This window comes from Loxodonta africana, chromosome 10 (genome assembly GCF_030014295.1).
Source record: "Loxodonta africana isolate mLoxAfr1 chromosome 10, mLoxAfr1.hap2, whole genome shotgun sequence".
Taxonomy (NCBI): domain Eukaryota; kingdom Metazoa; phylum Chordata; class Mammalia; order Proboscidea; family Elephantidae; genus Loxodonta; species Loxodonta africana.
The window spans coordinates 4,753,999-4,781,653 of record NC_087351.1 but is presented as its reverse complement, the minus strand read 5'-3'; the positions used below and the strand labels follow the sequence as shown (position 1 = coordinate 4,781,653).

At 39.7% G+C, this 27,655-nt stretch overlaps 1 protein-coding gene across 1 annotated transcript in view; it reads right to left on the bottom strand.

Annotated features, from left to right (window-relative positions):
- ATP8B4 (ATPase phospholipid transporting 8B4 (putative)) overlaps positions 1-27,655 on the bottom strand; it is a 366,292-nt gene that overhangs the window by 11,052 nt on the left and 327,585 nt on the right. The window contains exons 22-26 of the mRNA XM_064291985.1: positions 24,257-24,404; positions 18,727-18,910; positions 17,764-17,987; positions 11,805-11,888; positions 8,123-8,368 (exon numbers count right to left, since the gene is read on the bottom strand). Of these exons, the coding sequence (XP_064148055.1) occupies positions 8,123-8,368; positions 11,805-11,888; positions 17,764-17,987; positions 18,727-18,910; positions 24,257-24,404 (886 nt within the window). The remainder of the gene's footprint in view (positions 1-8,122; positions 8,369-11,804; positions 11,889-17,763; positions 17,988-18,726; positions 18,911-24,256; positions 24,405-27,655) is intronic.

The window sequence follows — 27,655 nt, the reverse complement described above, 5'->3', positions numbered from 1 at the left end:
AACCAAAAGCACTGAGTACCCATGGTCCAGCTGCAGAACTTACCCACCTGTGAGCTCTCGGGAACAGGGACTCACTTTCCTCACGGACACTCAGGGGACTGTCGTCAACCCTGCCTTGCTCAGAGTGTGACCCCTGCTACAAACAGATACCTGTGCCTATACCAATCAATCACCCCTGCCCCTCTAAGGCTGTATGACAGAGCCTGTATCACACATTTGGTGACAGACTATTTGGACACGTGAGCTGAGTCCATACAAGAAAAGTGAATGGACTCCTAGGCTCATATACCTGGTAACAGCTCTAGCCATCTGGTGGCAGGATGTTAGAGCTTCAGAGGTGCAAATAATTAAGCTAGCTCTCTCAAGCAGCCTATTTCGGCATATCCAAACAAAACAAAGCAAAAAGCTAGGATATGGTAAGCAAACATAAAATAAATTAATACAATAAATTATAGATGGCTCAGAGACAACAGTAAACATCAAATCACATAAAGAAGCAGACCATGATTGATTCAAGAAGCTCTCAAAATGAAGAATCAAGGAGTTTTCTGGATGAAGAGGTTTTCCTGGAATTACTAGAGGCAGAATACAAAAGATTAATTTACAGAACTCTTCAAGAGATCAGGCAAAATGTAGAACAAGCCAAGGAACACACAGATAAAGGAGTGGAGGAAATTATGAAGCTTATTCAAGAGCATAATGACAAATTTAATAGTCTGCAAGAATCCAGAGAGAGACAGCAGTCAGAAATTTAGAAGATTAACAATAAAATTTCAGAATTAGACAACTCATAGAAAGTTGGAGGAGCAGAACTGAGGAAACCGAAGTCAAAATTAGTGAGATTGAAGATAAAACACTTGGCACCAATATAGTCGAGGAAAATTCAGATAAAATAAACCCTAAGAATCCTGTGGGATTCTATCAAGAGAAATAACCTAAAATTGGAGCACCAGAACAGGAAGGGGGAATAGAAAATACAGACAGAATTGTTGAAGATTTGTTGGCAGAAAACTTCCCTGATATCGTGAAAGATAAGAAAATATCTATCCAAGATGCTCATCGAACCCCACATAAGGTAGATCCCAAAAGGAAGTCACCAAGACATATTAAAATCAAACCAAAGATAAAGAGAGAATTTTAAGAGCAGCTAGGGATAAACGAAAAATCACCTACAAAGGAGAGTCAATAAGAATAAGCTCGGACTACTCAGCAGAAACCATGCAGGCAAGAAGGCAATGGGATGACACATATAAAGCATTGAAGGAAAAAAAATCGCCAGTCAAGAATCATATATCAAGCAAAACTGTCTCTCAAATATGGAAGTGAAATTAGGACATTTCCAGATAAACAAAAGTTTAGGCGATTTGCAAAAACCAAACCAAAAATATAAGCAATACTAAAGGGTTAAAGGGAGGTCTCTGGTTAGAAAATCAGTAACATCAGATATCAACCCAGACTAGAACACAGAACAGAGCAACCAGATATCAACCCAGATAGGGGAATCACAAAAATAAATCAAGACAAAAAAATGCTCAAAACAGGGAAACAGTGATGTCATTATGTAAAAGGTGACAATATTAAATCAATAAAGCAGGGCTAAAAAATGTAGTCATAGATCTTCCATATGGAAAGGAAATCAAGATGACATAAAGAAATAAAAGTTTGGTTTAAACTTAGAAAATAGGGGTAAATATTAAGGTAGCCACAAAGGAGACTAACAATCCTACACATCAAAATAAAATACAAGAAAAACATAAAGACTCAGCAAAAACAAAATCAACAACAAAAAGAAAGAAAAGACAATATATACAGAAAAACTACTCAGCACAAAAAATTAAGTGTAAAAAAGAAACTATCAACAACACACACACACAAAAAGACATCAAAATAACATCACTAAACTCATACCTATCCATAAGTACAATGAATGTAAATGGCCTAGATGCACCAATAAAGAGACAGAGAGTGGCAGAATGGATAAAAAAAAACCCCACAATCTGTCTATATGCTGCCTACAAGAGACACACCTTAGACTTAAAGGCAGAAAAAAACTAAAACTCAAAGGATGGAAAAAATATATCAAGCGAACAACTCAAAAGAAGCAGGAGTGGCAATATTAATTTCTGACAAAATAGACTCTAAAGTTGAATACACCACAAAGGATAAGGAAGGACACTATATAATGATTGAAGGGACAATATACCAGGAGGATATAACCATATTATATATTTATGCACCCAATGACAGGGCCTCAAGACACATAAAACAAACTCCAACAGCATTGAAAAGTGAAATAGACGGCTCCACAATTATAGTAGGAGACTTCAAAACACCACTTATGGTGAAGCACAGAACATCCAGAAAGAAGCTCAATAAAGACACAGAAGATCTAAATGCCACAATCAACCAACTTGAACTCATACACATATACAGAACACTGCACCCAACAGTAACCAAGTATAGTTTCTTTTCCAATGCACTTGGAACATTCTCTAGAAAAGACCACATATTAGGTCACAAAGCAAGCCTTAGCAGAATCCAAAACATCAAAACATTACAAAGCATCTTCTCTGACCATAAAGCCATAAAAACAGAAATCAATAACAGAAAGAAGAGGGAAAAGAAATTAAACACTTGGGAACTGAACAACACCTTGCTCAAAAATGACTGGGTTACAGAAGAAATTAAGGACGGAATAAAGAAATTCATAGAATTCAATGAGAATGAGAACACTTCCTATCAGAGCCTTTGGGGCACAGCTAAAACAGTGCTCAGATGTCAATTTATAATCAATAAATGCACATCCAAAAAGAAGAAACGGTCAAAATCAAAGAACTATCCATACAACTTGAACAAATAGAAAGAGAGGAACAAAAGAAACCCTCAGGCACTAGAAGAAACAAATAATAAAAATTAGAGCAGCATTAAATGAAATAGAGAACAGAAAAACAAGTGAAAGAGTTAACAAGACCAAAAGCTGGTTTTTCAAAAAAATTAGCAAAATCAATAAACCATTGGCCAAACTGACAAAAGAAAAATAGAAAAAAAAAAAAAAAAACAGAAGAGGAAGCAAATAACCCAAATAAGAAACGAGATAGGTGATATCACAACAGACCCAACTGAAACTAAAAGAATCATATCAATTACTATGAAAAATTGTACTCTAACAAATTTGTAAACCTAGAAGAAATGGATGAATTTCTAGAAACACACTACCTACCTAAACTTGCACAAACAGAGGTAGAACAACTGAATGAACCCATTACAAAAGAAGAGATTGAAAAGGTGAAAAAACAAAACAAACAAACAAAAAAACTCCCCAAAACAACAACAACAAAAGCCCTGGCCCTGACAGCTTCACTGGAGAATTCTACCAAATTTTCAGAGAAGAGTTAACCCCACTACTACTAAACATATTTCAGAGCATAGAAAAGGACAGAATACTCCCAAACTCATTCTATGAAGCCAGCATACCCCTGATACCAAAACCAGGTAAAGACACCACAAAAAAAGAAAATTACAGACCCATATCCCTCATGAACTTAGATGCAAAAATCCTCAACAAAATTCTAGCCAAAAGAATTCAACAACATATTAAAAAAATAATTCACCATGACTAAGTGGGATTCATACCAGCTATGCAGGGATGGTTCAACATTAGAAAAAATGATTAATATATTTTTTTTATCATATAAATAAAACAAAAGATAAATACACAATCTTATCAATTGATGCAGAAAAGGCATTCGACAAAGTCCAACACCCATTCATGATAAAAACTCTCAGCAAAATAGGAAGAGAATGGAAATTTCTAAACATATTAAAGGGCATTTATACAAAGCCAACAGTCAACATCATCCTAAATGGAGAGAGTCTGAAAGCACTCCCCTTGAGAATGGAAACCAGACAAGGATGCCCTTTATCACCACTCTTATTCAACATCGTACTGGAGGTCCTAGCCAGAGCAATTAGGCTAGATAAAGAAATCAAGGGCATCCAAATCGGTAAGGAATAAGTAAAAGTATCTCTTTTTGCAGATGAGATGATCTTATACACAGAAAACCCTAAGTGATCCTCAAAAAAACTACTGAAGCTAATAGAAGAGTTCAGCAGAGAATCAGGATACAAGATAAACATACAAAAATCAGTTGGATTCCTCTCTACCAACAAAGAAAGGTCAAAGAGGAAATCGCCAAAATATCATTTACAATACCCCCCAAGAAGATAAGATAGTTAGGAATAAATCTAACCAGAGACATAGAAGAACTATACAAAGAAAACTACAGGACACTACTGCAAGAAAACAAAAGAGACCTACATAAGTGGAAAAACATACCTTGCTCATGGGTAGGAAGACTTAACATCATAACAATGTCTATTCTACCCGAAGCAATCTGTAGATATAATGCTATTCCGATCCAAATTCCGACGACATTCTTTAATGAGATGGAGAAACAAATCACCAACTTCATATGGAAGGGAAAGAGGACCCGGATAAATAAAGCATTACTGAAAAAGAAGAACAAAGTGGGAGGTCTCACAGTACCTGATTTTAGAACCTATTATACCACCACACTAGTCAAAACAGCCTGGTACTGGTACAACAACAGATACATAGACCAATGGAACAGAATTGAGAACCCAGACATAAATCCATCCACATAGGAGAAGCTGATATTTGACAAAGGCCCAAGTCAGTTAAATGGGGAAAAGACAGTCTCTTCAACAAATGGTCCTGGCGTAGCTGCAAAAAAAACGAAACAAGACCCAGACCTCATACCACGAACAAAAAATAACTTGAAATTGACTAAAGACCTAAATATAAAATCTAAAATGATAAAGATTATGGAAGAAAAAGTAGGGACAATGCTAGGAACCCTAATACATGGCATAAACAGTATGCAAAACATTACTAACAAGGCACAAACACCAGAATAGAAACTAGATAACTGGGAGCTCCTAAAAATCAAACAGTTATGCTCATCCAAAAAGGCATCACCAAAAGAGTGAAAAGGTTACCTACAGACTGGGAAAAAAATTTTGGCTACGACAGTTCCGATCAGCGTCTGATCTCTGTAATCTACATGATACTGCAAAAACTCAACTACAAGAAGACAAATAACCCGATTAAAAAATGGGCAAAGGACATAAGCAGGCACTTCACCAAAAAAAGACATTCAGGCAGCTAAACAGATACACGAGGAAATGCTCTCAATCATTAGTTGTTACAGAAATGCAAATCACAATTACAATAAGATACCATCTCACTCCAACAATGCTGGCATTAATCCAAAAAAACAGAAAATAATAAATGTTGGAGAGGTCGCGGAGAGACTGGAACACTTTTACACTGCTGGTGAGAACGTAAAATGTTTCAACCACTTTGGAAATCGATTTGATGCTTCCTTAAAAAGGTAGATATAGAACTACCACTCGATCCAGCAACCCCACTTCTTGGAACATATTCTAGAGAAATAAGAGCGTTCACATGAACAGATATATGCACACCCATGTTCACTGCAGCACTGTTTACAATAGCAAAAAGATGGAAGCAACCAAGGTGCCCATCAAAAGATGAATGGATAAATAAATTATGGTATATTCACACAATGGAATATTACAACGATAAAACGATTAAAAAAAATAACGATCAGTCCGTGAAACACTTCATAACATGGAGGAATCTGGAAGGCATTATGCTGAGAGAAATTAGTCAGTTGCAAAAGGATAAATATTGTATGAGACCACTATTATAAGAACTCAAGAAATAGTTTAAACAAAGAAGAAAATATTCTTTGATGGTTACAAGGTGGGGAGGGAGGGAGAGGGGAATTCAGTATATAGACAGTAGACAAGAACTCTTTAGGCGAAGGGCAAGACAACACATAATACAGGAGAGGTCAGCACGAGGGGACTAAACCAAAAGCAAAGAAGTTCCCTGAATACAACCGAACACTTCGAAGGCCAGACTACCAGGGGCAGGGGTCTGGGGACCATGGTTTCAGGGGACATCTAGATCAACTGGCATAACAAAATGCATTAAGAAAACATTCTGCATCCCAGTTTGGTAAGTGGCATCTGGGATCTTAAATGCTAGCGAGCAGCCATCTAAGATGCATCAATTGGTCTCAACCCACCTGGAGCAAAGGAGAATGAAGAACACCAAAGACACAAGGTAATTATGAGCCCAACAGACAGAAAGGGCCATATAATCCAGAGACTCCATCAGTCTGAGACCAGAATAACTAGATGGTACCTGGCTACAACCGATGACTGCCCTGACAGGGAATACAACAGAGAATCCCTGATAGAGCAGAACAGTGGATGCAGACCTCAAATTCTCACAAAAAGACGAGACTTAATGGTCTGACTGAGACTAGGGGGACCCCGGAGGTCATGGTCCCTGGACCTTCTGTTAGCCCAAGACTGGAACTATGTCCAAAGCCAACTCATTCCCAAAGGGGTTAGACTGGATTGTAAGACAAAGAATTATACTAGTGAGGAATGAGTTTCTTGGCTCAAGTAGACACATGAGACTACGTGGGTAGCCTGGAGGTGAGATGAGATGAGAAGGCAGAGGGGGACAGAAGCTGACTGAATGGACACTGAAATACAATGTGAAGAGGAGGAGTACACTATCTCATTGGGGGAGAGAAACTAGGAGTACATAGCAAGTACATAAGTTTTTGTATGAGAGACTGACTTGATTTATAAACTTTTATTTAAACCACAATTAAAAAAAAAAAAAAAGTAGATTCCAACTCATGACTCTCCCACCCCCATGTGTCTCAGAGTATAACTATGCTCCACAGATTTTCAATGACTGATTTTTCAGAAGTAGATCACCAAGCCTTTTTTCTGAGACACCTCTGGGTGGGCTCAAACCTCCAACCTTTTGGTTGGCAGCCAAGAGCATAACTGATCGTACCACCCGGAAACTCTACTGGAATAACAGCATGTAAAAAAAAAAAAAAAAAAAATTATGGGCAAGAAACAGTTAAAAAAAAAAAAAGAAGATATATAAGAATATTAACACATTTCGTTAAAATAAAAATAAACCAAAAATTCTCAAAGACCAGTTCACTAAAAACATCTAACGCTTATCATATGTCATACCTGTAATGCATTTTCCAAGGGACATATTACCCTTACTTAAAAATAGCATATAATACTATAGACAGTTTGAAGAATTGTCTTCCATTTGCTTTTTCCTTCAGACATTGGTCTGTTATCTCAGTTATTACCTTCTAAATCTTTTCTTGGAGCATCAAGTAAAAGGCCTGTCCTGAAGGCAAATAAGCTATTAGCACGTCCTACCCACTGCCCTCTCCACCTGAAACAAGAATCCAGAAAACTGGAAATGTACTCTGATGACAAGGAAGAGATCACCTCATTCTCTAGGCTGGGACTATGAGAGTATACACAGAGTTTGCTCAATAATCCAAAGGCGACAAAACAAAATAGAGGTCACATTGCTTGCTGTATCTACCCAGAGCTATAGATCTTAAAGGATCATAAGCTTGTGTGCACTCTAACTCAGTATCTAATGGTGCTGACCACAATCGCCATTGAAAGGAAATGAAAATGTAACTCAAGAAACCTGATGAAAGAAAGCCAATGGAGAACAAACTATCATCCCCACCAGAAGAGCATCTCTAAATTTGGGATTAAGATATGCCACTGATATAGCATTGAACATCTTTAATAATTCCACAGAAATGTATTACCAAATATATTTTAGCTCACTATAAAATTGGAAGTTGTTAATTCCTCTAGAAATCATGAGGACTTTTTCTTTCTGTTATTATTGGACAATTTTGCTTCTTAGAACACAAGAAGGAAGTAGTATAATCATTTCTCTTTATGCCCAAGCTGAACAACTCATTTATTTTCAGGCTTCTACTAAATGGAGCTTCTGGACATCTTATGCTAATCCCTGTGTCTGGTAATTTATGTTAAAGCTTCCTGTTTCCATCTCAAAGTATGTAATTAAAAAGAAAACAGCAGCACTTCTTTAGGATTATTTGTTTTACTAATAAATAGACAAAATCAGCCAACATTGAAATACGATTTTTAAAATTGTAAATCCACCATGTTAAGATGCTTTCACCGCCAAGGTTACCTGCACACTGACCACGATGACCAAAGACGTGGCCATGGTGACTGTAAACGACTGGTAGTCGGCTATGTGCTGGCCATCTTCTCCAGAGCCATTGTAAAAGGCCCCATAGGGGATGAAGAAAAGGGCTAATGAGGTGTAGACTCCATGCGCCACACAGATGAAAAATTTACGCTTGTTGAAAAGTAGATTTAGCTGTCCAGGTCCGTAGAGCTGGGGATAGTTCATGCTGCTCTGGTCACTTACATCCTGTAAACAGAGCGTAACTTTAGTAGAGCTGGGGATAGCCCGTGCTGCTCTGGTCACTCACATCCTGTAAAAAGAGGGGAACGTCAGCAGAGGGGAGTTGAGGAAAACCAGAGAGGCCTTGTAGTCCATGTCTCAGGGACGAGTAGGTGTGCCCTTTAAGCATGCCTTAATGTACACTTCTCACTAAGCCAGAGCAAGGCATTGTCTTGTTTTCATTCCCACAATAACCCCGAAGATAATAAAATGACCCCTATTTTACAGATGAGGAGCTTAAGGCTCAGAGAGATGCATGAGAGGTCACACAGAATCTTAAGTACTTGGCTTGACTTGAACCTAGAAAATTGACTTCAAATCAAAGGTTCTTTCCTATACTCTGCTGAGTTGATACCCCTAAACGGCACGCATGCTCCCAGAAGTCCAGCCCGTTTTATGTTCCAACGGGCCCTGGTGGTGAACTGCAAAAGCAGGGAGTGCTCCTGACCAGAAGGTGGAAGCAGAGAGCTGTGGGGTGTGAATGGGCAAGTCCGAGTTGCCAGCCTTTGGGGAAGGTGAGCAGGAGGGGAACAGGAGAAGGAGAGAATTCCAGGTGAGATTCCAGATGGGAGGAGGCCTGAAACTAAAGACTTGGGGTTTAAGTGTTCTACCCAGGGAGAATTACAATGGCAGTTACCAAGTATTCAGGATGAGTAATTTGGACAGAGTGAGAACACATCACACTTAGCACTAAACAGGTCCTGGAAGAAAGTAAAGCAGTGCTTCTCAGACTTAATGCTCTCATCTGAGAGCAAATTCTGATTCAATAGGTGTGGGGTAGAGCCTGAGACTCTGCATTTCCAACTAACTCTCAAGTGATGCTGAAGGTCCCTAGATCATGCTATGAGCACCAAAGCCAAAAGCCAAGAAACAAAATGGATACCAAGGATTGACCACTGTGGATACTGGAGGATCATGGGTAGAGGAGATGCAGCCGAAGTGGGAGCAACACAGATGGTGAATTCGGGGGATAGATCAGGCTCCTCTTCTTGCTTGTGGGTGGTGCAAGTCTCACTGAACTGGGCCCCATAAAGAATACTAGCAAATTCTCTTCAGGAAGCCCTGCTTTGAGGTGCTGTTGGGGTGCTTCCTTCTCCGGTCCAGTGACTGGTGGGGTTAAAACCAGACAGTGCTGAGTTCAAACTCTGGCTCTGCTGTTTAGCATGTGTGTAGTCTTAGGCCTGTCTGAGCCTCAGTTTCTTTATTTGTCAAATGTAAGCAACACCACCTACCTCACAGGGCCACTGTCACAATGAAATGCCTATGTAAAGTACTCAGCAGAGTGCTTAGCACATAAAACTCACTGCGATAGAGTCGATTCCAACTCATAGGGTTTCCAAGGCTGTCTTTACAGAAGATTACCACGTCTTTCTCCCACTCTTGGCACATAAACCCCCGCAAAAAACCAAACCCGTTGCCATTGAGTTGATTCCTACTCACAGCGACATAGTAAGTAATAAATACAGATGGTTCTGTAAATAACAATAAATATAACAGATGGTAATAATAATAGTAAAACCATTGATGTTGCTGAATGCCATCGAGTCAATTCCCACCCATAGCAACATGTGAGATTCACATGTGACAGGTTTACAGAAGCAGATCAGGAGGTCTTTCTCCTGTAGACCAGCTGGGTGAGTTCAAACTGCCAACCATTTGGTTAGCACCTGAGCACTTAACCGTTGTGCCACCAGGCTTCCTTAGTAAAAATGTAACAACCTCAAAGTCAAGCAGCCTGGGCACTGGACCTAGTTCTGTCACTTAGGAGTTATGTGGCTTTAGGACAGTCACTAGAACCTCTGAGCCTTAGCCTCCTTGTTATAAAATGAGTGAATCCATAGATGGCCACTGAGGCTCTTCCAGCATAGCATTTCATAGTCCTGTGATCAGCTTCAGGGCCAAAGCTGACAGCGGGGAAAGGACAGGGAGAGACTTTCAACTTGATTGCAATAGGGACCTTATTATTATTATTTTTTTTTTTCAAATTGCACAATAGCTATCTTTTCCCAGAATCTGCTTTTCTTTTTATTATTTTATTCCACATTCTGGGCAGCTACAAAGCACCAAGAAAAGAAACACTTGTAAACACAGGCACTTGGAAATGAGCATGCTTAACCCTTTACATCTAAGGTCTTCAGGAGTTCATCACTTTTTGTAGAGTTCTACAAACTCTGTTGTTCACAAGCTGCCCCTTTTACATACGAGAAGTGAGACTTAGAAGTGACTGAGAAGCCAGCAGAATGGAGCAGCAGAATGAGCTCATAATGTGAAGATTTATATTTTGCAACATAAGGCTTTGGGCCAGAAAATGGGGCCCAGAAAATGGGTCCAAGAACAGCCTGGAGAAAATCTGGTCTCCTTAAAAATACTTAAAAAACATTTTTTTTTTTTTTTTTTTTAAATAATACACTCTAATTGTGCCATGGAAACTCCTCTGGCTAGTCTTCCACTTCCCCGTGGCTAGCCAGACCAGTTTCCCCTTTCAGGAAGTACTTTCCAAGGCTCTGAGCATACCAAGGATGCACTGTTTTTTAAGTGATTCTCTCCCTTCTCTCCTCTTGAGCACACTGATGCTAAACAAAAGAAGCCTGTGTGCCCTTCTCTCCATGGCTGGCAGGGGGCTTCGTGTCCTCTCTTTGGCAGGCTACTGTGCTTGTCTGTAGTTACTGTTCCGGGGTTGTGCTGGCCAAGGAAACCCCACTGCAGATGCTTGCCCTCTGCACTCCAACCTAGTTCCGTGATTTTCCATCTATCAGTGCCTGGTTCTCTACAAACTCTCAGACGCTAATGCAGCATTTCCCAGTGTGTGAACCATGAGACACTAGTTTTGAGATATATTAATAGGTGATAACCAAACCAGTTGCCAGCAAATCGATTCTGACTGATGGTGACCCTATGTGTGTCAGGGCAGAACTGCTCCATAGGGTTTTCAGTGGCTGATTTTTTAAAAGTAGGTCACCAGGTCTTTCTTCCAAGGTACTTCTCGTGGACTTGAATCCCCAACTTTTCATTTAGCAGCTGAGCACGTTAACCATTTATACCACCTAGGGACTCCGCTAATAGACGATATATGGCTGTGATATATGGCTGTGTGTGGGGGGGAGGGGAACTGTAGTCATATAAGTTTGGGAAATGCTAGACTAAATGAAGTCGAAGAGACTATTCACTGTAGACTTCTTAGAGCCTTTAGAGCAAGAATGTGGAGTGTGAACCTCTAAGATGACAGTAGCCAAACTTTGATCAGATAACCTTTTTGGGAGAGTGAAACTGGAAGATTTTGTGATCCACCAACACCCATTGAAATAACTCTTTCCATGAATCATGTCTTCTACTTAGAAGCTAGAAGCAATCAAAAGGCTTCAAAAGAGCAAAATAAGCTATAAAGATGGAGAAAAACACATACCTGGTCAAAAACCCCCATGGCTAAAACAGGCAGCGAAGTGTAGACAATGTTGAAAAGGGTGATGAACCACTGGTCATAAACGGTCTAAAAAGAAAGAACATTATCAGTAAGAAACACCATCCACGGTAGTTAGACTATTCAGTTTCAAGCTCTTGGGTTCAATATCCCAGTTTCCTGAGGCGGGTGGGAATTTGGTGTTAGATACAGGCTCTCCCCTGGCTTTTTCTCTTACAAGCTCTGCTGCCTTAGTCAGATGCTAAATCTCTCTAAACTCCAGTTTCTTGATCTGTACAATAACGCCAATGCCCTCCCTACTTTGGTGGGGATAAAATGAGAAAATACGTGCACAACACCTAACAAAATGCCAGGCACATATTAGGCCCTGGTCCCTGTGGTGGGCTATTTCATTCTCCATTTTCAATGGCTCATAAAGAGTCCAATTATCTGATAGAAGGGATAAGCAAAGGATCCGCTCAAATCCTCAGAGAAAGATACAGAAATGAACCTGTCAACCCAGCCCTGGGTTCAAATAGAGAGCTTTTTCTTGAGAGGGATTTAAAAGAAGGTAGGCATGAAGCTAGCTGCTCCCTATGCTGGGTATGAACAAGGAAGACAATAAAAATATGCCCTCACATATATAGACAGTAAGTTACACGAGGCTTTCTTTCTTGAGCATGTCTGAGCATTATTGCTTATTCTTGAGATGGCTGTGTATTTGTTCAAGGACACGGGAAGCAATAGCTCTGAATGTCAGGCAACCTGGACAGTGCTGTTGAAGGTCCATAGGCAATTTTATTCAACAGTGAAGAGACCAGACGTTGGGGAATAAACTGATTCCTCCATTTTGAGTTATCGTCAGCAAGGTTAGCCCCTGTGGGAAGGGGTGAGGGGCATGGGCATTTCTACCGTCAATCATGAATCTTAGGGTCAAAAAAAAGAGGACAGAAATGGGAAGAGGAGGACTAGGGTAAACAGGTGAAGGAAGGAAATTGTTTTGCCCTCTGCGTATCTCAGAGAATTGAGGCCTGTAATCCACGTAGGAAAGACCTGCTGAAGGTCATCCTCTTTGAGGGTGGGCCAAAGCTAGGCAGGAAAGTTTAATTCTACCACCGACAGCCAAGACAGGATTCGGCCAAAGCAGTAACACAAGGGACCATCTGCCCCACCAAGGGGCATATCTAATAACCAGTTTTAAGTTCCCTGCATGGTAATTCCCTTCCATTATTCTTGAGTCCTGTTATCCTATTTAGTTTCATTGTCCGTTTTGAACTCCGCAGTAAGAATTTGAAAAAGGGATCTGTGTCCAGTGATATGCAGGTAACTGTTTAAAACTAGCTCTTAAAAGAAAAAAAAAAAGAAAAACCCTAATTTGTAGCATTTGCCAAATTCCGTGGTGTGACTCTTCGTGCATGGGCCAATTTCAAGCAGTGATGTCAGTAAACAGGAAGTTGGGAAGAGACGTGCAGTGGTATTTCCACCATACAGACCCAATAGCTGTAAATAACTTCAAGAGCATAAATAGTCAAACGTGGTAACACAACTAGGTAGTGATAAGTTGAGCATTTATTAACTTTGTTTTTATAACTTCTTTAAATGGTACATTTATATAATTTTATTTGGGGGGCTCATTCTTTTTTTTTTATTTTACTGTGCTTTAGGTAAAAGTTTACAAAGCAAATTAGGTTCTCATTCAAAAATGTGTATGTAAATTGTTTTGTGACATTAGTTGCAATCCTCCCAATGTGTCAGCACTCTCCCCCTTTCCACCCTGGGTTCCCCATGTCTGTTCGGCCAGTTTTCCTGTTCGTTCCTGCCTTCCTGTCTGCTTTGGGGCAGGATTTGCCCATTAGGTCTCCTATACTTGACTGAACTAAGGAGCAAGTTCCTCACATGTGTTATTGCTTGTTTTATGTTGTTGTTGTGAGGTGCCGTCGAGTCGGTTCTGACTCATAGCGACTCTATGCACAACAGAATGAAACATTGCCCAGTCCTGTGCCATCCTTACAATTGTTGTTATGCTTGAGCTCATTGTTGTAGCCACTGTGTCAATCCACCTCATTGAGGGTCTTTGTCTTTTCTGCTGACCCTCTACTCTGCCAAGCACGATGTCCTTCTCCAGGGACTACTGATCCCTCCTGACCACATGTCCAAAGTATGTAAGACGCAGTCTCGCCATCCTTGCCTCTAAGGAGCGTTCTGGCTGTACTTCTTCTAAGACAAGTTTGTTCACTCTTTTGGCAGTCCACGGTATATTCAATATTCTTTGCCAACACCATAATTCAAAGGCGTCAATTTCGGTCTTCCTTATTCATTGTCCAGCTCTCACATGCAGCTTGTTTTATAGGACTGTCTAATCTTTGGCTGACAGGTAGATTCAGGAGTGGCCTTAGTTTTGAGTTAGCAGGGTGTCAGGGCCATAGTCTTGGAGGTTTCTCCATTCTCTGCCAGACCAGTAAGTCTGGTCTTTTTTTGTGTGAATTTGAATTTTGTCCTACGTTTTTTTCCTGCTCTGTCTGGGATATAATTTAATTTTTAATAATAGGCTTGTGTCATTATTAAGTGAGAGAATAATGGCTTGTATTTAACCACTGGCTCACAAAATTCCTCAAATAGCTAATAAGTGGTGGGGCTGTAGTTAGAACCCAGATTTCAGGTGTCACCACGGCACTGTATGCATTTCACATGCTTTCTTTCAGAAATTGGAATAATTACTTATTTCTATAAGTTTGCAAAAAAACTGATGCAAAAGTGTATCATCTTTCATTTATTTTAGCTAAACTAAAATAAAATTTCACAACTGAAAAGTTCAAAAAGAAAAGAAATGCATCACTTGTGGCCCAATTAAACATTGTATATTAACATTAACACAACTGGAAAAAAAAATTCTATCTTCTGGAATTGATGCCATAATCACATTTAGATCTTAAGCCTTAAGACATCAAGCCCCTTCCCCATAGTGTGGGCCAGGCTGCACACATTTACACAAAGTCCATCTGCAGTCAGCAGAGATGCCCTTTGGCGCAGGTGGAGTAAGCGGCAATTTGCATGAGTGCTTGGCGTATCAAAAGGAGTCTCCTGCTGCACCTGCCTCATGTACAAGCAAGGGCTCTAGAAGAACCCAACAATGTGAGATGAACAGAATGCCTTCTGTGTGCCACGTACTATTCAAGGTGATGGGCCCTATAGATGATTTAGATGTGGTTCCTTTCCTCAAGGAACTCATAGTTAAACTAGAGAAAATCATAATAGACTGGGTAAAATGGAAAAAGCAATCCTCTACCCTGAAGCAGACATCCCTTTTCATCCAGATCCTGCCTTAAAGCCTCAGGGATGATAGCTGTGGCAGGAGGGATGAGGGGATTCTAAGTCCTTTAGAAATTTTTGGTTTTGCGGGGGTGAGCTGTTTGCTTAACTGGCCTCCTTTGCTTCTAAAAAGATGAATAGCAGGGACAAAACAAAAAGTCTACACCTTGGATTTCACTCTGGGCTCAAGGACAAGAGCAAGGTAGACGTTCTGATTTTCTGTTGCAGGAGCAGCCTGTCGTATCTCTCCCGCAGCGCGGCTGGTGGGTGGCTGACCTTCCAGCTAGCAGTCGAGCTCTTAACCATTGTGTCACCAGTACTCCTTTTGCCCAGCCCAGTGGATTGGGAAGTATGGTGCCTGGATCTGTAACAACAGCACCTTCGGAGAACTTGCTAGGAATGCAAATTCTCGGGCTTTACCTCCGACCTACTGCATCAGAAGCTCTAGGGATGGTCCCAGAGATGTGTGCTCTAACAAGCCTCCAGGTGATTCCAATGCAATCTAACAGCTAAGAACCACTGTTCCAGTCCAGTTCGCCCACATAGGAAAGAACACAGCCGGTCAGGACTGAAGGGCTGATGCTAGGTTCAAAATGAAGATTGTGCAGTTAATTAGAGCTTTCAGTGTGAAAAATAAAAAAAAGAGGAAGAAAGGAAAACAGAAAACAAACAGGCTGAGTTAGATCAAACATTTCAGAAACCTATCCTCAGGCAGGTGGCGTGTTCTTCAGTTGCAGTTTAACTATTAGATGTTCATGTCTCTGTTGTAATCACTGCTCTCCCTTGCTGTTCTCTTTTCAAATGTAAATATTGGTGAGAGGATTAAAAACCCAGTTGCTTAGTATCTGACTCTGGCCAGTTTCAGCAGACCCTGAGAGCAGACCAGAAAATCACCCAGACGCAGAGGTTAGAAGTCACTGAACTTTAGTTTCGACTTCACGGTTCCAACGAAGACGATTTTTGGTGGTGGTTAGCCTGCCTATCCAGCTGGATGTGTTTAAATATAAACCATTAACTACTTTTCTGGGTCCTGAGGACTAAGGGGCCCTGGCGGCACAGTGGCTAAGAGCTCGGCTGTTAACCAAAAGATCAGCAGAGGACTAAACAAAGGTTAAGCTGTCGCTTCATAGTTTGTGATTCTTCGGCCCAAACCTTTGCAACATGAAAATTAAATCTTTTGCAAATAGCCCTGTTTTGTTCTTATGTAGAGGGAGAGTCACCAGCATAGGAAGACACAGGCCACGTTCCCATATTTGTCTTTGTCAGGCAAGGGAGGAGTTGTAACACGTAGGTAACCCCACTGCCAGGCCTGCTCTGAAGTAGCACTAAGAACAGTTTTGAGAAGTTAAAATCAACACTCTGCTTTATTTCAGCTATCAAGAGATTTCCAAGAAGGGCAAAGAATCAACATATTCTATTAGTTCTGAGCGTGTTATCCTTAAAGAGATTACTAGGAATAGGCACAGGTGTGCATCACTTTAAGAAATCTCAAATTCCCAGGAAAAGGAAAAAATGTGCAAAATATACTTTCCTTACAGTAAGAATTCATTAATCCACCTTGGCACATTGAGATAACATAAAATGCCAAGATTTAATTCATCATCAATTTTTCTGGAATTAAACCAAAACTGTTGCCGTTGGATCGATTCCAATTCATAGCGCCCCTATAGGACAGAGTAGAACTGCCCCATTGGGTTTCCAAGGAGTGCCTGGTGGATCCAAACTGCCGACTTTTTAGTGAGCAGTTGAACTCTTAACCACTATGCCACCAGGGTTTCCGTTCTGGAATTAAAGTGATTGAAAAAATTAGCTTCATTCATTTCATTAAAACCAGTATCACTGATTAAACCCAAAATGAAGTAAGGACAACTGAAGAATTCTTTATAAGAGTTATGTTTACCACTTCATTTTCCTGGACAGCTTTTTTCTTTTGTTGTCCAAAATATTAATGGTATAAAACCTGCACTCAAATTTTCAGTGGAATTTATTTTTATTCATAAATGTATTTCAGTGCTATAGATCTTACATTTCACAGTTGCTACGCAGGACAAAACTTTCCTGATATCTAAGACACAGGGTTAAATAACTATCCTTTAAAATGAATATAAGTAGATATAAAAATAGAGCCCAAACTCATGAATTTGCTAATTTTCTTTCTTGCTATCAATATTATCTATAAATCCATTTTTACCTGATGAATTGCTGTCAAAACAACCTTGACATCATGGTATCAATTACTTCTCCTTGATTTAAAACACATTAATTCTCAGCCAATATACATTCAGTGTGTTGGGCAAGTGACCCCTTTCCTCATAAAGATACCTCAACATTTCTTGTTAGTGTTTCTTAGACTTCTGAATTGAAACTCTCCATTAAGCTTACCTGTTATCTTTCTAAAACATTCAAGTAAAAACTCAAAAATGCATAAGAAGGAGTACTTATTGATTACTATGTCAATAAGAAAAAAAAAAAAACTCCAGTTAAATATATATTTTTCTTGGGTTCAAAGTTCGAGTCAACTATCAATTATGTAATTGTGTACTGTCACTTGTATTATGTATATAAAAATGCTCTATTTATTAGTAAACAGCCACGAAGGAGAGCCATCTGCAATTCAGAGGATCTTATTAAGGAAAGAAAAGTGCTTTTTACCAACCTGGGCTGAGAAACCACAGAAGAAACCAAACCAGAAATGCACAAGTGTGAATGCAAAATTCTTATAGAAGAAATAGCGTAAGAATTTGCACATTCGGAAATAGGACCACCTTCCGTGAACAAGGAGAAGCCTTTGGAGGTATCTAAACTGTGCAAACGAATAGTCACTGGCCAAGACTGCCTGCAGTCCCTCCTGGCCGCTGATGCCAATGCCGATGTGTGCACCTACGAAGGAAAGGAGGAACATGTTCATTCCCAAAACAAAGACACAATCTCTTTTGAGAGCCTGTCATTCTTCTTTCATGTTATTCTTTATTTATGGAAACCTTACAGCTATAAACAGTTATAGTTTTTTCACATATACTAGCTCATGGACCACTGGTGGTGTAGTGGTGAAGAGCTACAGTTGCTAATGAAAAGGTCTGCAGTTTGAATCCACCAGGTGCTCCTTGGAAACTGTATGGGGCAGTCCTACTTTGTCCTATAGGGTTGCTATGAGCCGGAATTGGCTTGATGGCAATGGCTTTGGTTTTTTGGTTATCTCACAAAACACTCATGGTAGTTAGGTATTTATCCTAGTTTTACAAAAGAAGAAATTGGGCTCTGAAAAGTTCAGTAATTTATATAAGTTCTAGAATTCGTAAATGGCAAAACTGGGACTAAACTCAAGTCTTATGACTCTGGATCCATGGTTTCCTCTACACTACAGGAACTTACTTCCCCAAACTGTATGAAGTCACCGATGTCCTGTCCTAGCCTGAAAATATGCAGATGATTTAATTAAAGACAAAGCGGTATTTTGATAAATGCTAATAATGATCAACATGTTGAGCCCAGAAAGTATCATCCATTTCAGAACCACCGGCAAAAACCAATTTTAATCAATCTCTATGGCATATTACCAAATGCTAAACTTGAGGACACTGTGTATCTAGCATGCCCCATTGAGCAAATGGTCTCTTACTTTTGATCATGCTGACGTCATTGGCTCCATCACCGATGGCCAAAGTGACGGCATTTCTGTGCTTCTTCACCAGCTCTACTACCTGGGCTTTCTGGAGCGGGGTGACTCGGCAGCACACCACAGTCTTACACATGCAGGCAAGTTCTAGGAAATCATTCTTGACATCACTTTCTAAGGCATGAGCCTATGTTATTATTAAAAAAAAAAAAATTCCAGAAAGGATCATGAAACAATGAATGAGAGATGTAATTTGGGAAGCAAATTTCTCCTTTCTCAACTGATTTTTTCTATACAGTTTAATTCACTTCAACAAATCATTATCGATTTGGGCAACACAAGCAATAAAAATTAACTAAAGAAATGAATATTGAACCCCTATTAAATGCCAAGGAATTTTAAAAAAAAGGTAAAAGAAAGCACCTTTTGTGTGTCCTCCTTGACACCTCATCATGCTTCATTGGAGAGATACAGTTAAATGCTGGAGAAGTTCTAGAAACCACTAAAAAACAGAATTGACACCCCATCTCACCAAGTTTACAATGAGCTACAAAATGATGGTGATTTATTTTTTCTACATGATGGAATCATTTTCTTTGCATTATTGTCTTGCATATTTGGTGTTTGTTACTGTGGTTGTTAATGCTGGGCAAGACAAAAAGCATATGATCTGGAGAAAGGCACTTGAAGAACTTAGTGACTGAAATCAAGAGAAGCCTGTGCAAAGGGTGGCATGCAGCCCATGTCTTGGACAGGATTCCCTGACTGTCTCCACCCTTGGTCACCTCCAAAAACATAAGAGACTTTATCCACCAAGAAATTGCTATGATTTTATCTGCCAAGAAATTACTATAAAAGAGAACACAATCCCTTCCAATTAACTGCATGATTTTTCTTGTAGAAAACTTATCACTGTATACTATTTAATAAGCATATTAAGAAACAAGAATCCATCTAAACATTAAGTCACTGGTATCTTTGAAAGAATCTTTGAATAATCAGTGAGAAACTTTTGACTCTAAGTTCCTTGGTAAGACATTCACAGCTCTTTACATCTAGCCTCTACCTTCCTTTTGAATTTTATCTTCTACCATCACCTTTAGATATACTCTTTATTCCCATCATGTCAAATTGCCTGTTTCCCATGATTTTACAGGTTTTTTTTGCCTCTGTGCCTTTACTCTTGCTATTTCCTCTACCTGAAAATATTATTTCCTCCAACAAATCTTCCCTGACTTTCCCAAGAGGACTTAAATGTGCCTGCCTCCATACTTTCAAAGCATGGTGTTCATTCCTCTTTTCTAGCATTTGTGATACCACTGTGTGATCACCTCTACCACAAGAGAAATATTCATACTCTTATCTCTGCATCCTGTTCTTGTTGTTGTTAGGTGCCATCGAGTCGGTTCTGACTCATAGCGACTCTACGCACAACAGAACGAAACACTGCCTGGTCCTAAGCCATCCTTACAATCATTGTTACACTTGAGCTCATTGTCGCAGCCACTGTGTAAATCCACTTAGTTGAGGGTCTTCCTCTTTTCTGCTGACCCTGTACTGTGCCAAGCATGATGTCCTTCTCCAGGGACTGATCCCTCCTGATAACATGTCCAAAGTATGTAAGACACAGTCTCACCAACCTTGCTTCTAAGGAGCATTCTGGTTGTACTTCTTCTAAGACAGATTTGTTCGTTCTTTTGGCAGTCCATGGTATATTCAATATTCTTCACCAACACCACAATTCAAAGGCATCAATTCTCCAGTCTTCCTTATTCATTGTCCAGCTTTCACATACATATGATGCGATTGAAAATACCATAGCTTGGATCAGGTGCACCTTAGTCTTCAAGGTGACATCTTTGCTCCTCAACACTTTAAAGAGCTCCTTTGCAGCAGATTTACCCAATGCAATGCGTCTTTTGATTTCTTGACTGCTGCTTCCATGGCTGTTGATTGTGGATCCAAGTAAAATGAAATCTTTGACAACTTCAATCTTTTCTCTGTTTATTATGATGTTGCTCATTGGTCCAGTTGTGGTCTTTGACCTTCATTAGTAAGTGCTTCAAGTCCTCTTCACTTTCAGCAAGTAAGATTGTGTCATCTGCATAACACAGGTTGTTAATGAGTCTTCCTCCAAGCCTGATGCCCCGTTCTTCCTTATATAGTCCAGCTTCTTGGATTATTTGCTCAGCATACAGATTGATTGAATAGGTATGGTGAAAGAATACAACCCTGACGCACACCTTTCCTGACTTTAAACCATTCGGTATCCCCTTGTTCTGTCTGAACAACTGCCTCTTGTTGTATGAGCACAATTAAGTGTTCTGGAATTCCCATTCTTCGCAATGTTTTCCATAATTTGTTATGATCCACACAGTCAAATGCCTTTGCATAGTCAATAAAACACAGGTAAACATTCTTTTGGTATTCTCTGCTTTCAGTCAGGATCCATCTGACATCAGTAATGATATCTCTGGTTCCATGTCCTCTTCTGAAACCAGCCTGAATTTTTGGCAGTTCCCTGTTGATATGCTGCTGCAGCCGTTTTTGAATGATCTTCAGCAAAAATTTGCTTGCGTGTGATATTAATGATATTGTTCTATAATTTCCAGATTTGGTTGGATCACCTTTCTCGAGAATAGGCATAAATATGGATCTCTTCCAGTCAATTGGCCAGAAAGCTGTCTTCCATATTTCTTGGCATAGATGAGTGAGCACCTCCAGCGATGCATCTGTTTGTTGAAACATCTCAATTGATATTCCATCAATTCCTGGAGCCTTGTTTTTTGTCAGCGCCTTCAGAGCACTTGGACTTCTTCCTTCAGTACCATCGGTTCCTGATCATATGTCACCTCTTGAAATGGTTGAACATCAACTAATTCTTTTTGGTATAATGACTCCGTGTGTTCCTTCCATCTTCTTTTGAGTGAAATTAGTCAGTCACAAAAGGACAAATATTGTATGAGACTACTATTATAAGAACTCAAGAAAAGGTTTAAACACAGAAGAAAACATTCTTTGATGGTTCTCAGGGTGGGGAGGGAGGGAGAGAGGAGCTCACTAACTAGACAGTAGACAAGAATCATCTTAGGTGAAGGAAAGGACAACACACAGTACACAGAAAGTCAGCACAACTGGACTAAAGCAAAAGCTGTGAAGCTTCCTGAACACACCCAAACACTTTGAGGGACAGAGTAGCTGGGGCTGAAGCCTGGTGACCATGGTTTTGGGGAACATCTATGTCAATTGGCATAAAAAAGGTGGCTAAGAAAATGATCTGCATCCCACTTTGGTGAGTGGCATCTGGGCTCTTAAAAGCTTGTGAGCGGCCATCTAAGATGCATCAATTGGTCCCACCCCACCTGGAGCAAAGGAGAATGAAGAACACAAAAGACACAAGAAAAATATTAGCCCAAAAGACAAAAGGGCTACGTAAACCAGAGACTCCATCAGCCTGAGACCAGAATAACTAGATGGTGCCATCAATGACCGCCCTGACAGAGAACACAACAGAGAGTCCCTGAAGAAGCAGGAGAAAAGTGTGGAGCAGAACTCAAATTCATGAAAAAAGACCAGATATAATGGTTTGACTGAGACTGGAAGAACCTCCAAAGCCATGGCCTCCGGATGTTCTGTTAACCCAGAACTAAAACCATTCCTGAAGCCCACTCTTCAAAGATTAGATGGGAGTATAAAACATAAAATAATACTTGTAAAGAGTGTGCTTCTTAGTTCAATCAGATATATGAGACCAAACGGGCAGCTCCTGTCCAGAGGTGGGATGAAACGTCAAGAAAGGACAGGAACTGGTTGAATGGACACAAAAAACCTGGGTTGGAAAGGGGGAGTTATAGGAATTGTAACTAATGTCACATAACAACATGTGTATAAATTTTTGTATGAGAAATTAACTTGAGCTGTGAACTTTCACCTAAACCACGATGAAAAAAAAAATGTGGTTCTGGTATAGAAAATTCTTATGTATGAGTCAGTAATTCCTAGGGGGAGATGATGATTTTGCATTCTCAAATATGATCTCCCTTTCTGAAAGAGAAAGTATGTAACAAACTGTCTTACTCAAAATGGTCCCTTTTTTCCTTCTTTCTTATTATCAACAAGTAAAAAACCAAAGTAGGACTCTAAAACAAAAAGACCCAATTACATTCTGCAAAGAATCAAGATTTGAGCAAACTGGAATCATGATTTCTTTGTAAAAAAAAAAATCTGACTATACTAACAGAAATGTGATTAAGTCTCCTTAAATGAAAATTGACATCTAACGGTCTCATGAGCTTCAGGATTTGAAGCTGAAGGGTTCTTGAAGAGCAGCTATGTCATCTTCTTTTTTCAACTTATTAAGAGACAGAAATAGAGAAGAGGGAATGTAGCTGCCTCAGTACTCTAATTCTACCACACACTGGCTTCTTTGAGCCTGAGAGAAAGTCAAAGCAGAACTTAGTAGGGACCCTTTCCACATTGTGGTTGCTGGGCAATTCAACATGGAGGCTACCAGGCCCAAGTCCCAGCTGGGAGGCTCAGAATTTTCAGTTGCTGTTCATTTGTGTAAGGGAGAGGAGGTTCCTGTCATCTGGGAAAACTTTCAGCTGAGCTTGGCCTGCAGCTGAGCTCTGTAACTTTCCATGGTGTAGAAGGCAACACATCATTACGTCTGGAATCCAGCTGGATAATGCTCTAAGCACTATGAGCTAACAGACAGCTGATCACAAGGGGAAATACAATACACCCATATTCAACTTCTTTTGTCCTCTAAGAAACTGTCTACAAGATGATACACTTATTTTCCAGACACTGAAAGTGAAAAATGATCATCAAAGCCAGAGAAAGATTCAAGATTAGCTCTTTGTACATATAAATGATAATTTTGGTGAAGTGCAATTGGAGCTTTTGTCTTTTAAATTAGAAACTCAGAGGAGTGTTTTGATATTTGTTCAAGATTTGGAAGCTGAACTACATTAAACGTGCAATACAAGTTTATTCTATTATGACAAGAACCAGATTTCCTAATCAAAGCAAATTGTTTGGCATTGCTGTAAGATGCGGCTATTTAGAAAAACCACTAGAGGTATCTTAATGGCAATAATTTGATGTGGTAATTATATGAAGGTCAAGTTGAGCTCTGCAAATCACAAACATTAACAAGAGCCATAATTACAATACATCCATCCAGTTGCATTATTTAATTAAATAACAGTGAGCTGTGACACACCTCCCCCATGAGAAAAACACTTAAATCATACTGCTAAATGTTCTACAGTTATTTAGAGAAGACTGATAGTCTGTGAATTCAGTATTTCTTTGAAGTCTCCCCTTCACTGTAGTGGTTCAAACAATAATGTATGAAATATATACTAGAAGTTTCCCTTCCCTTTGCAAATAGGAAATCTTTGTGTACACCGTTTCTACTAGTGTCATTTGTTTGGAAAACTCGAAAGGAGGTTTCATTATGACAGCACAGTAGAGATGATTATTGAGGTGAAGAAGAAGAAAGAACAAAAGCCTTAAGCGAACTCACCAAACTGTGACCATTTATGATTAAGGCATAATCTCCTGTTACGGTTTCTTCTACAATTGAATCCAGCTCCAGATGCTGCTTTTTTTCCCAAACTACATGGCCATTGGAAAAACTTCTGCTTTGTCCAAACAAATTTTCCTTTGCTTTCCTTAAAGAAGGAGAGGAAAAGCAAATTATAACGAAGTATACAGAGCGTACCTGTTAACTCTAACAAGAGAGCGACCTAGAGGTAAATCGCTTCAGCACTATTCAGACAGGCTGTGGCGTAAGATCCAGTTTCAGTGAGCTAGATGGATAATTCTTTGCGATGGGGATACCATAGCAAATTCCAAATTCCAGGAAGTAGGAGGGTAAACATAACAAAAACAGAATCATCTTGAATGTTTCAAATTACCTAAAAGCTAAATCACCATTTTGAGCTGGGTTTGAACCAGGGTCTCTTGATAAGTTCGGTACATAATGTTGTCAGAGCTTCAAAGGCTTAAGAAAGACTGATCTGATGCGCAATATTGTTAAATAACGGAACGTGAAAGACTAAAGAAAATTAAAGAAATCTAGGAATTCCAGGGCATCTTTATACATAAGATAAATTCATCTATTTGCAAAACAATGTAATGTGATACAGCTTAAAAGAATTCTCAGAGAAGCTTTTTTTTTTCTTTTTAATGACAATAAAAATAAATGATGGTATTTACTGAATTGACACAGTCATTATAATAATGTATTTTAAGCAAAAATTGTACTCATTGGCTCAAACAATAGAGTAAGTCTTCTGGGAAAGACACTACAGATGTCCCAATGGAGAGGTCCTCCCACATGGAAAACCCTCCGAATGCCCTAACCTAATCAGCAGTGGCTGGGGAGCAGTCCTGCCCACATCTCCTCCTTCTTGGCTGCCTAAGAGGATGATTTTATGGTGACATTCCATCCTGGGAAGTGGCATTGTACTGTTCCCTTCAAATTGGAAAGATGATGCCTTTAAAGGAATGCAAATTTCCTCTCCAAGGACCCTTGACTTCATAATAAATGGATGACAGTCTTCAAAGTAGCACAGCATAAGTCAGTCTGACTACAGAAGCTTCACTTCACCTACTGCTGGAGCAGAGGACTCAGCCCACCACGCTCCCTGCCGATGGGCACTCGAGTCAGCCACTAACACATCAGGCTCCAACTCGCATATATAAAATGAGTACCCATGAGAAAACTGGGAATCCAAGATAGGCCAGAAAACGGAATGTTTTGGCTTACATCAAAACGAAACGATTCCCTGAAGGCTCATTCTATGTAGAAAACACTTATGAAAATGGTTTTATTTTGAGGCTCCTCTGAAAGAAGAGAATGTTGGGGAACGTTTGCTATAAAAAAAAAAAAACCATTTTAGCCCTCAGCCTTGTAATTATTTGAAATGTACCACTAATTGTTTACATACTAAGTTTTTTTTTTTTTTTTAAACATCTCCTGGCTCAACATCTCCTTCTGCTGTTCAGGATCAAAATGACAGCCTGCATGTAGGAACCCAGAGGTGACATGCCCCCGGCTCCAAGGATGATATCATACATTTAACAGTTTGCAGAATCACAGAAAAAGAATCATAAAGTCAGAGTGATACATGTGAAATTTAGGGGGTTAGGGTGGGGAGAGGGAGGCCGATCAGACATGACAAATCGTTGTCATAAGTGGGAGGATCAAGCTTTTGCATCACATAATCATGGTAAGGAGTCCTCCGAGCTATGAAGATTTACAGTCCCATAGAACAAAGAAGGTAAAGGAGATGAGTTCTTTAGAAATGAACACTTCTCCATTTCTTTGACAAGCTTGCAGAGCTCACAAATTGACTTTTAAGAAAGCACTGAAGGGAAAACAACTCATGTGTTTTCCTTTTTAGTGAAGTTCTCACTCATGATGTATAAATGACTCAACCTCTGTTTTCCTCCCAGAGAAAGAAAACATTCCAAAGAAGGGTGAAGTTCATGAAAGCATTGGCTGAAATTCTATTTACTTAGGACTTTTTTTTCCCCTAAACTGTCATCCTCACATCTCACATGATCCCTTTGCCAGGCAGAAAAGGGGCAGTTTTTCCAGATCTGCTTAAATTCCCATTGTATTCCCGCCCCCTTCCAGAGGCCAGTGTCTCCTCACCAGAGAGGGTGCCCACAGTTTTAGACCTCTACCCATGTCTATAGCAGTCATTCCTTTTTTTCCCTGGAACTTAGCTCTTCAAACACCAGCTGGTTCTCTCTCTCACACACACACACTATATATGTATATATATATATATTAGTAGGGGGGAAAACCACATATAACCCTCTTCAGTGAATATGAACTATACATCTTTGCAGGCATGCACACAATGCATAACCACGGAATACAAATAACAAATGCTAAAACAAAACTGTGCTTGTTTTTTCCAAGCTCCGTAATGAAGTGCAGTTTATTACAATGTTGGCATGCAGAAATGTATTAATGGTTGAGGCAACAGCGGCATTCACAGCCCTGTGCCATCACAAGAATAGCAAAGCACAATTAGTCCCATACTGGCTTGCATGCAGTCTGTCAAGAAGAACAGAGATGGTAGGGCAACAAGCATTTTTGTCAGCCCTATTAAGGCACTCTACCTTTAAATATTAAAAGGACCTGTTAGGATATGGTTTGAAACCATGACACCATGTTTAAATGAAGACAATCTTGGCTTTGGTACAAAGGCTAGAACATTGGACATGGAATCTGGAGACCTAGGTTCAAGTCCATGGTTTGCTGCTAAGATCGCATGTGCCCATGGCCAAATGATCCAACCTCTTTCCAACTTGATTAGTGAGTGAAGGACCCAGGGCTAGAACCCCGGTCATCAAATACCTATTTCTCTGTCTACTACACCAAACGGTTTACAGGTACAATCAGCCACAGGCTGCCTCTATTTCACTACTCTGACACTGTACCAGGGGAGCAGGTAAGGACAGCACTACCCTGCCCACAATAAAGAAAGGGAGAAAGTACATGAAATCTTGATTTCAAGTCCCATGTCCATTCCTTACTACCAGTTTCTTTGTTAGAAATTAGGGAAGGGAACCAACCAATCAGAATGAGGCACCAAAAAGTCAAAATAGATACCAGCTATGAAAATTTGGGCAGCTGCTCAACTTTATATTTTTGTATATTAGAAGATCTCAAGATTATTTAGTGCTCCAAAGTTTTAGTTTATAATAGAAATTTAACCTACTAGAACATTTTTTTCTGGGTGACCAGAACTTGGGAATTATGACCAAGTTGTATTTTATTTCACCCGCATGGTATTTTTAATAATCCATATGACTTTATGGAAGACATGATGTTCCCCTTCACCAAAGGCCCCACCACTCCCTAATGTCTTATACATAGCCCAGATCACACAACTAATGTTAC